Source organism: Pteropus vampyrus, unplaced genomic scaffold, assembly GCF_000151845.1.
Source record: "Pteropus vampyrus isolate Shadow unplaced genomic scaffold, Pvam_2.0 Scaffold312, whole genome shotgun sequence".
In the NCBI taxonomy this organism is placed as follows: Eukaryota; Metazoa; Chordata; class Mammalia; order Chiroptera; family Pteropodidae; genus Pteropus; species Pteropus vampyrus.
In genome coordinates this window covers 381,451-391,062 of record NW_011889093.1, presented here as the reverse complement: position 1 = coordinate 391,062, position 9,612 = coordinate 381,451, and the positions used below count along the sequence as shown (strand labels likewise).

The following is a 9,612-nucleotide window of genomic DNA, read 5'->3' as shown; positions in this document are numbered from 1 at the left end:
CGGGGACAGGGAACGGTGGCCCACGGGATCATTGGTGTGCGGACAGAGGCGGTTTGGAGGGGCGCGCCCTCGGCTCCTGGGGGAGGCAGGGAAAGCGTCACCCAGAAGGAGCCGATCGTCAATTGAGATGACACCAGGGAGGCTGAGGCTGAGGGCCGGGGAGGCACCCCAGTCTTCGTGGGAGCAGCAGGGAGCGGGGGCACCTGGCAGGCCACCCAGGGGGGCTGGCAGCCGGAGCGGGAGGAGGGGCAGCGGGACCGTGAGGTGGGGCAGCTGGACCGTGGGGTGGGGCAGCTACAGGCTGCAGGCGGGGCGCATGGCGGGGACGTGGCCCTCACGCCGGGCGGCAGGCGGAGAGCATGGTGGGGACCGTGGCCTGCACACACAGGAAGGAGAACTCTGAGGGGTGAGGAGCCCCGGGGCGCTGGCCTCAGCCTCCGTCTATGAAGGTCGCCCTGTGCGGAGGCCAGAGGCAGTCTGGAATGGAGGAGATGGGGGTGCGGGGCCAGGCAGGGGCACGGGGTGGACAGTCAACTAGATGGAGCTGGGGGAGGGGAGAGGCCACACAAGCTGCCTCTCAGGGGACCCGATGAGCCCTCGTGCAGCCGTTCTGGACGCCACTGCGGCTCCACGTGCTGGGCAGCCAGGGGGCCCCCGCCCGGGTGGACCCCGCAGAGCGCGGGGCAGCTCACCCCACACCCCGCAGACACGCAGATGCCACCATGGCCCCCTGAGGCGTCTGGCCGTTTCGGTCGGTTCGGAGCTGCGGTGACATTGGCGGGTGGGACAGTCTGCCAGCGGCTCGCATGCAGTAGGGAGTAGCCGCTGACGTTTTGAACGGATGGGCGAACCTTTCGGGGGTTCCAGGTGATGCAAATACGAGACGGCGCCAACCCCCGTCCAGGCCAGATGGGACGCCGTGGTGCCCCCCGGGCCTCTGCTCTCCCAGACGCGTCCCCACGTCAAAGACTGGGTCCCGACAGCTTTGCTCGACCCTCAGGTCAGAGCGTAAGGACAACAGGCTTGGAAATAGGAATCGTCACTTGGAGTGACGGGCACAGTCGGTGCCCCAGGAATAGCGGGAAAGGCGGTGTGCGCGTGGCGTTTGTACCAGAGGGACGTTCGCACGCTCATGCGGTGACCGGGGGTTGGGGTTTGACCACAATTATTTAACATACATTAAAATTTTATATTTTTAGGAGTGAATTATTTTCCTGTAACAATAAATTGTGGTCAAAGTGACGCCTCGTGCTGAAACGCTGGTTTTCTTGGTAACCGTCTCTGACGAGATGTGCCTTGTAGGAATGTTCTGAGGTCACCAAAATCCTTTCCCACCGAACCGCAGGCTCAAGCACGTGCTGGGGACGTCGGGGAGCTCGGCCACACCCTCGTGACTTCGAGCCCCTGCCACTGAACTTCCGGTTTCTTCTCCTGAAACAATGCCACTTTTCCCGGAAGTGACACAGCTCCTTTGTCCTGAGGCTCGCCTGCCCCCAGGCCGGAGGTGCGGGATGCCGGGCGCCAGGCAAGGCGAGTCGCGCCCGCAGTGGGAGAGCGAGCCGGGCTCCCGGGATGGGTGACGGTCACTTGCCTGCGGGAGCAAGGAAAGGACAGGGAAGGAACCTTTGAGAGTCGGCGAGAAAGTCCCTCGCTAGGCTGAGAAAAGTCGGCGGCCCTTCCACCCGCCCCAAACGTCCCCAGGGCGTCCGGCCCCCCAGCTGCCCCCTGCCCCGGCCAAGCCGTTTGGCCTCCTTCGGAGGCCGGCTCCCACCACGGCCGCTTCGGTACGGGTTTAATTTTGTCACGTCGTCCTTGACAAATTCACCTGCTCGATGGTCTTTCCCACCGGACTACGTCCCCTAAGGTTATGAAATGTCAGAAGAGCCGTGAGTCTTTGCGTTCTTAGCACGAAATGAGTAGCGCTATGTTCTAAATTGTTTTTGAATAAATTAAGAGTTTAGTAAAGAACTGAACTTTGGCCACAAAGAGGTCTGACCTTTGCCCTCAGCTGCCAGCAGGCCATCTCCAAGCCCTTGGAATGTCACGCCTGGTGGGTACCCCTTAGCTTGCTGGGGGCCTTGGGCCAGCCAGTAGTAATAATGAGATGCGGGCAGGGACTCTGGGTGACACACTATCAGCTCGACCTCAGCGAGCAGTTATCAGCCTCACGTACACCACGAACCGCAGGACCCCGCAGGACACCAATGCAGGGGTCTCCCTGAGCCGACGACACCCCGTACCTGTGGCCACACAACGATCCCGGGGAAAGACGCTGCCCTCACTCTGCAGGGAGAGGACGCGACGCCCACCTCGACCTCCCCCCGGACTCCGTCCCTCCCTCCCCACTCGCTGCCCCTGACCTGCGCCTTCCTCGAATAAAACACAGCTGCAAATCTAACAAGGCTCGGTGAGCTCCGTGCGGCCCTCTAGGCAATTAGCGAATGTGAGGGTGGCCTTGGGGACCCTCCAGCTTACAGCTGGTGTCAGAGCTCATCTTGCGGGGACTCCCCCGTCCCTCAGACTTCACAGCGGGAGAACTTCGCAGCAAGCGAGGGGACAATCTAAGTCACAGCACTCATTCATCCTTCACGAGGTCCTTCTGGTAATTTTCGGACATAAAGAAAAACTGGAAAGGAAAAATCGATAGAATGAAATCTGTGTGTAGGTTTAAGGCAATGATTCCATTTTCATTTAAATTTAGGACCAGGCGTGTAAATAAAATATGCACCACATAATTGAACAGAAAAGTCTCCTAAATAGGAAGAGTATTGAAGAAATAGTCATGGGGACTGAAAATTGAGTTTCTGGGAATAATAAGATTTAATAAAATAAGATCCTAAAGGAGAAGCTCAAATATTATAACTTTAAAAGAGAAGAAATAAAGGGTAATTCAGTCCCGTAGAATAAAGGAAGACAAATCAGTGTGCTGAGAAGCAGCAGGATTTAAAATTTCTTAAACTTGGTTTCCCACACTTCAAAGGAAAATATGAAGTTATTAATGTTTGTGTTGCCTATTGAGCTAGAATATCTACGATTTAAAGTGTTTGGGCATGAATTGGAATTGGTAGACTTTTAGGTCTGCCGGGTCTGCAGCGTTCTCGGCGTGTTGACAGAAAGACCCGTTTCGCTCCCGCCTTCAGGGACCCTCCGTCCCTGGAGAGTGAGCTTAGCCACCAGCTGCTCTGCGTGTCATCGTGGCCACGGCTTTCCTAGGGGCGACACGCGGCCTCCGGCCAGCCCTCAGCTGGAACACGGGGCCGTATTTCCTCCTCTCGCATTTCCCAGGAATTGTTGGTGATGCTCATACGGGGGGCGAGTCCTTGTCCCTAGGGTGACCGTGGAGGTGCGAGTCGGGGCGCCTCTGCAACTCCGCGTTTGGAGGACCCTCCAAATGCGCCTTCTTAGACGACAAAGCAGCAGGTGACCGCGTGACGTGGAGGTGGGGTGGCGGTGGGCGGGCGGTCGGCTAGAAAGGAACCCTGGTAAAATTAGGGTGTCCGTGAGCTCAGCGGTGAAGCGCTGTCCGCTGGGGAGCCGCTGGGCGGAGAGGTCGAGACGCCGGGCTCCAGTCGGACGCCGGGCCGGGGGGTCCTGCTCTCGCCTCTCACTTGCCTGTGACGAGCAGCGCGTCACCTGCACCACGTCCTCACTCGTGAGACGGAGCTTAAAAGCGAGCCTACCGCGCCTCGCTGTCACATGCCCCACCGTGGTCACCGGGGTGAGCACCCAACTCCGTCCCTGACACACAGGGCTCCGCCTGTATCCCGGATGCTCACGGCGACCCTGCAAGCACGTGGCATCACCTCCACCCCTCGGCGGGGCGGCTGCGGTGCACGGACCTTCATCTGCCTCCAGAACCCACAGGGCTCCGAAGAAGAGAAACCGGAATTAGAGCCACAGTGCGTTTGACTCCAAAGCCCGAAGCAGGCTGAACAGAACCGAGGTGAATCGGGGTCAGCGGCGGGTCAGGACCCAGGTGAATCGGGGTCAGCGGCCGGTAGGGCTGAGTGGTTCAGGCGATGTTTACTCACTGGCTCCCGTACGTGCCAGCATTGCCCAGTCACCGGACACAGAGCACATCGTTGGCTCGAGCGCCTGACTCCTGGTGGACTCGACGCGTCCCGACCTATCGTCGGCTACGTGACGGTGTCAGGGCCAGCCAAGGCCCCGTCGTCCAGGTCCCCATCCAGGCCGTGTAGGAGGGAAGGGCCGTCTCCTCAGCAGAAAGTAAAATTTGGCAAAACGAAAGGACGAGTGACAAGGGCCGACGGTTAAACGGCCGGGCCGCCCCGCACGCCTCCCGGGGAGGCAGGGGCGAGACCCACGACCGCGTGTGAAACCCGGGCATGTGCAGAAGCGTCTTGGGGGCGCCCTCGGGCTGTGAAAGAAAAGCTTCCCCGGAGAGCGCACTCCAGCCAGGGGACTGTCCTTTACTGTAACTTTACAACGACCGAAACGTCTTCAGGTGACCGGACGTTTCGGTTCCTCCTGCAGCACCCGCCACCCGCTCACCCCGGCCGCCGGGCCGGTCGCGCTTCTGCTTAGTGCCAGACGATGCAAAGCGAAACGCAGCTTCCCCTTTTCTCGGGGAAAACAAGACGGAAGCCGGCGAGCGGCGAGGTGCTCCGCGCGGCCGCTGCGCTCTCCCCAGCGGGTCTGATTTTGCTTTTGGTTTCCTTCGGGTGCTGCCTCAGCGTCTTTCCTCGCTGAGAAAATGCAGAAGTCGTGTCCCTGGGCAGGAAAGGGCCGTCTCCATCCGCTCCGTGGGGAGGATCGCGGCCAGAGGTCTCGCCCTCCGCACCGTGCGGCCGCGGCGCCCGAGGCGGGTCCCAGCGGCATGCGCGCCCCGAACTGCTCCGTGCACGGCGACGCGGTGGCGGTGGCCGTGGGCACCCTGCTGCTGCTGGAGAGCGGGCTGGGGCTGCTGGCCAACGCCGTGGCGCTCTGGGCGCTGCTTTTCCGCCTGAAGGCGTGGAAGCCCTACGCCGTCTACCTGTTCCACCTGGCCGTGGCCGACCTGCTGCTGACCGTCTGCCTGCCCTTCCGCGCGGCCTTCTTCCTGCGCCGCAAGGCCTGGAGCCCTGGGCTCGCGCCCTGCCGCGCCCTGCTCTTCCTGTGGGGCCTCAGCCGCGGGGTGGGTGTCGCCTTCCTCACCGCGGTGGCCCTAGACCGCTACTTCCGAGTGGTCCACCCTCGGCTCAAGGTCAACCTCCTGACCCCCCGGGGGGCCCAGGTGATCTCGGGCCTCGTCTGGCTCCTGGCGGGCGCCCTCAGCCACCAAAGCTTCCTCGTCTCCGAGGCCGAGTGTCCCCGTTCCGACCCCGGGGAGGGCGTCTCCTTCAGGCTGTCCTGGCGGGAGGCACTGTCCTTGCTGCGGTTCATCCTCCCCTTCGGCCTCATCCTGTTCTGCAGCGCCAGCATCATCAGAACTCTGCGGAAGAGGCTCCGAGACCCAGACAAACAGCCCAAGCTGCAGCGGGCCCGGGCGCTGGTGGCCGCGGTGGCGGTGCTGTTCGCCCTGTGCTTCCTGCCCAATTTCCTGGCCCAAGTGTCGATGGCCATCTTCCTGGGGACGGACAGCTGCAGGGTCCAGAGAGCACTGGTGCACGCGGCCGACGTGACCAGCAGCCTCACAGGCCTGCAGAGCGTGCTGAACCCCGTGGTCTACTGCTTCTCCAGCCCCGCGTTCCGGCACTCGTACCGCAAGGTCTTCCACACCCTCCGGGGCCGGGGGCCGGGAGCCCCGGCTCCGGCCTGTGACTCGCGGGACTCCTACTCCTGAGCACAGCCAGCCCCCCGGCCGCCGGGCGAGGCTCTGGGCCCCACGTGGGATCTCGGGAACAGCGGCCGTTCCTCCGTGCTCGGGGAGAGGAGGAGCCCCGGACGGCACGGCAAAGGTCAGGCCGCAGAGCCGCGGCCAGCGCGGGGGTCACCGGGTTCGCCGGGACGGTCTTCCGCTGTTTTCCACGACCGAGCAGCAAAGCGCAGCTAGGAGGCTTCGCACACACTGCTGCGGGCTCGGTGTGTCGCCCACGCGGACGCTGGGGCAGCCGCCGCCAGCCCCGCCTGTGGGCACTTGCTCCGGCGGCTCAGCGGTGGGAGCCGCTGTCGTCCCAGCCGGTGTCCCCAAGGGGACTCGGGGTCGCGCGGAGCGTCCGCTGTGCGTGCGCTGTCTCCGCCGCGGCTCCGTTGCGCGTTTTACAAACGTTCGCTTCATTCGTGTGGGTCACTCGGCAGGTAGAAGACAAGGCGGCTATTTCCCTCGTTATTATAAGAAATCGTTTCCTACTAAATTTCTCAAAATGGCCTCTGGAACGTTTTTCTAGATTTGAATGTCCAAATGCTTTTAAAACTTACTTTGCTTCCCCTGAGATAAAAAGTCACAGTGCTTTGTGCCTCCTGGGAGAGACACACAGTGCGAGACACCACACTGCCTGTGAGATGGTGCCGCCCACCCAGGTGTGACCCGTGCAGAGGCCCTGGGGCTGGGAGGCCATGGCAGAGGGGGAGATGCGCCCGCCCCCGCCCCGCCCCCGCCCCTGGGGACACCTGCGACGGCTGCATCTTTCCATCTTCTTCCTCTCATGTTGTGTCCCAAACTTGTCGCTCATGGTGGTGACAAAGATTTCAAAAGTTAACTTCCCGACTGCCTTCTCTCTGCGTCTCTGCGCCCGGGAGTGTGGTCCCCACAGGGACCTCGCCGAAATGCTCAGAGGAGGCACAGGGTCGCGAGCAATGACGTGGGTCCCCTGCAGCTCGCACCTGGAGGCCTCACCTGGAGCTGTACCTGTGTGGCCCGCACGGGCGGCCACTGCTTCCCCCAGGGGCGGCAGCTCCATAGAACCCGGGAGGCACCAGATTCACCCGGGCAAACCTGAACCGTGAGTGTGTCCCCTCTTGTGCCCACGGGCTTGTGACAACCCAACCAAGGGGCGTGACGCCTTCGGCGGCTCCCGGGGGACCTGCTTCTATCGGCCCCGCTGAGCGGTCTCCTCGGGTTTTGTTCCCTCTTAGTCTGGAATTTCACTGGCTTGGGACGGAAAGGTGAGCGGAGGGGGCGAAGCGGCTGCGGGACACCTCCAGATGCGACGCGTCTGCCCCACGCCCGAGAGCTCCCCTTCGCTCGGGAAAAGAAAAGAAGCCGTTTTTCTGCATGTAAACTTCAAATGCCACTTTAAAAAAAAGCTAACACTGCACATAACGCTTTCCACAGATGAACTCCCCATGGGCATCGTTTTTTTTTTTTTAGGCGAGGCAACCCTTGGTGGACCTCACGGATTGCAAGGACCCTGTCAGCTTACAACCCCTTACATTTTATTTCTTACGCCTACAGCACCTGCTCTTCCTAGGTGGTCTCCCATCCAAGTACTGACCAGGCCCGACCCCGCTTAGCTTCCGAGATCAGAGGGGATCGGGCGCGTTCAGGGTGGCGTGGCCGTAGGCCCCATGGGTATTCTTGACTCGACTGCCCGATAATCCATCCGGATGCTTGTCTACCATTTTCCCGCCTGAGCCAGCGATATTGTGACTCTGCACTGTGGAGTCACACAGTCACCTGACACACGTCACTGCAGCCATGTTGACCCTCTGGCGGCTTACAGCCGGCCGTGCGACTCCCCGGGGGCTCGCGGGTGCCCACAGACTCCACGGGGTCACCGCTGGCCACACCGCACCTCTCCCTGCCCACGGGGTGCCCTGGCAAACGAGACGTCTCGTCGCCGTGTGACCGCCTTGTGGTCCCGCTGGTGGTTTCCTGGGCTGGCCCTCTCGGCTCAGCCTGCTCGGGGTGGCAGGCTGGGGGCCGGGAGCTTCGATGGAAGCCTGCGTCAGCCGGCCAGGGGTCCCGACGCCGTGGTCTGGGGAGGAGTCTGAGCGCCGGTGTGTTCGAGGTCCCCTCACTGACTCCGTTGCTGTGCAGTCAGGGCTGAGAGTCACTGGGCCTTCGGGTCAGCATCCTGCTGTCGCTTCCTGCTTTGTGACCTGGGACGAGTCGCCAAACTGCTCCAAGCTCCCCTCCTCTATAATGTGAGGATAATAAAAGCCAGCACGGGGGAGTTCATTGCAGATGAAGCAAAACAGCAAATAAAATGCTAAGCAAAGAGCCTGGTGCATCGTACGTGCTCAGCAGGTGTGACTTCGCTGTGTTCGGGTATCGGTTTGTTCAATTTTCTCTGTTTACGTCCCCAGCCAGACCGTGCACCCCCTCAACACAGAGCCTGCATGGGGCAGGCGCTCAGCGAACTGGACGTTGAGAATTCTGCTAAACTAAAGGGAAATCACCGCTTTCGCCTTCCGGCCTAACCCTTTCCAGACCTCTCGTGAGGACGCCGTGTGGCTGGGGTCTTGTGAAGGTTCAGGACCTGCGACCCCCCATGTCCCCGAGGGTGTCTCAGGCGCCCCCCCCCCCCCGCCCCGTGCTTGCTTCCTTTAAAGAGCTGGAGGAGTGAGATTCTCACCACTCTTCCCCAAACGCTTTTCTCCGAGAAGGAAGTGACCCGGGAGGAACGTGCGTGCCGGGTGCGAGCGCCGGGGCCCTGGCCGCAGCCCCCGGTGGCCCGTGGCCGGCGGCCGGTCTCAGTGTCTTTCCTCTTGTAGTGCGGCAGGTGCAAGCTCTTGTCCGTGAGTCCCCCCATCTCGGCACCTCCCAACCCCAGGCACGGCCGGGACGGACGCCCACCGCCCCACGACCCCACTCGAGTGACGAATTTCTTTTCCTGTTCAGATGACACCGTCGCTGTTTCAAACTGATAACCTCCTCGTTCCTCTTCCCCAAATCGAGTCAGCCGCTGCTCCTTCCCTGGCCACACACAAGGCCCCCAGCAGCAGGCACCGCGTGGAACGTTCCAGTCTCTGCGTGACCCTCCCCCGACAGCACCCACCTGCACCCGACACTACACACCCACGGCCCCACCGCAGGCCACACCGTGGCGCTCAGGGCTGTTCCCCTTCCACGCCGGCTTCTGGAAGCTGGACGTTGTGGGTTCCGCCTGCCCAGCGCTCTGCCCAGTGACACTTAATGAACGTGTGAAACAAATAATAAATCAGGGAACAAATTAACCTGATTTAAAATTAACAAATCAACTTTATGAACTATTTCATAGGTTGTTTTTAAAACATACTTTGAAAACGTGAATCTTGAGGCAAACTTAAAATTATGCCTTCAAGAATCGTCTAGGAAGAGGCTAATAATAAAAAATGAAAATGAAAACGTGCTCATTTTCATATTGACTGGAGACAGCTCTTTCCCTGTGCTTTCATAATCATTTCTGCCAACAGTCACGTCAACAGCTCCGATTCATCTAGCGGTCGGGATAGAGAAGGGACCACACATCTGCCTGTGGGCCTGGTCGGGGGCTGCGAGGGGCACGCGTGACTCTCAGAGGCTTCCAGAACATACACTGGTGTCCACGAGATGCCCCCAACTGTACTCATCCTCGACATGTCTTTTTAAATGGTGGTAAAATCCACAAAACGTAAAACTAGCCCCCTCGACCATTTCACAGTCTGGCGGTGTGACGGCCACGCACTGTGGCAGACGGCGTCTGGGCACGTCGGACATTCCCGGGCGAAAATCCCCGTGTAACGAGCCAGCCGGAGCGAGCCCCGGGACCA

The 9,612-nt window shown here is 60.9% G+C and overlaps 2 protein-coding genes and 1 non-coding gene across 3 annotated transcripts in view; 2 read left to right on the top strand and 1 right to left on the bottom strand.

The window, feature by feature from the left end:
• TTLL2 (tubulin tyrosine ligase like 2) overlaps positions 1–1,580 on the top strand; it is a 7,959-nt gene extending 6,379 nt beyond the window's left edge. Inside the window, exon 4 of the mRNA XM_011377474.1 lies at positions 1,498–1,580. Within this exon, the coding sequence (XP_011375776.1) occupies positions 1,498–1,580 (83 nt within the window). The remainder of the gene's footprint in view (positions 1–1,497) is intronic.
• A 3,257-nt stretch (positions 1,581–4,837) lies between these two features.
• GPR31 (G protein-coupled receptor 31) lies at positions 4,838–5,782 on the top strand. Its single transcript, XM_011377473.1, has one exon. It carries the CDS (start codon positions 4,838–4,840, stop codon positions 5,780–5,782), a length of 945 nt encoding a protein of 314 aa, XP_011375775.1.
• Positions 5,783–7,324: 1,542 nt separating this feature from the next.
• LOC111730424 lies at positions 7,325–7,443 on the bottom strand. Its single transcript, XR_002776684.1, has one exon. It is a non-coding gene; the product is annotated as a 5S ribosomal RNA (ribosomal RNA).
• Positions 7,444–9,612: the final 2,169 nt, after the last annotated feature.

Bases quoted from the DNA above. Each gene is read 5' to 3' on its own strand.
- GPR31 (XM_011377473.1), top strand. From the start codon at position 4,838: ATGCGCGCCCCGAACTGCTCCGTGCACGGCGACGCGGTGGCGGTGGCC.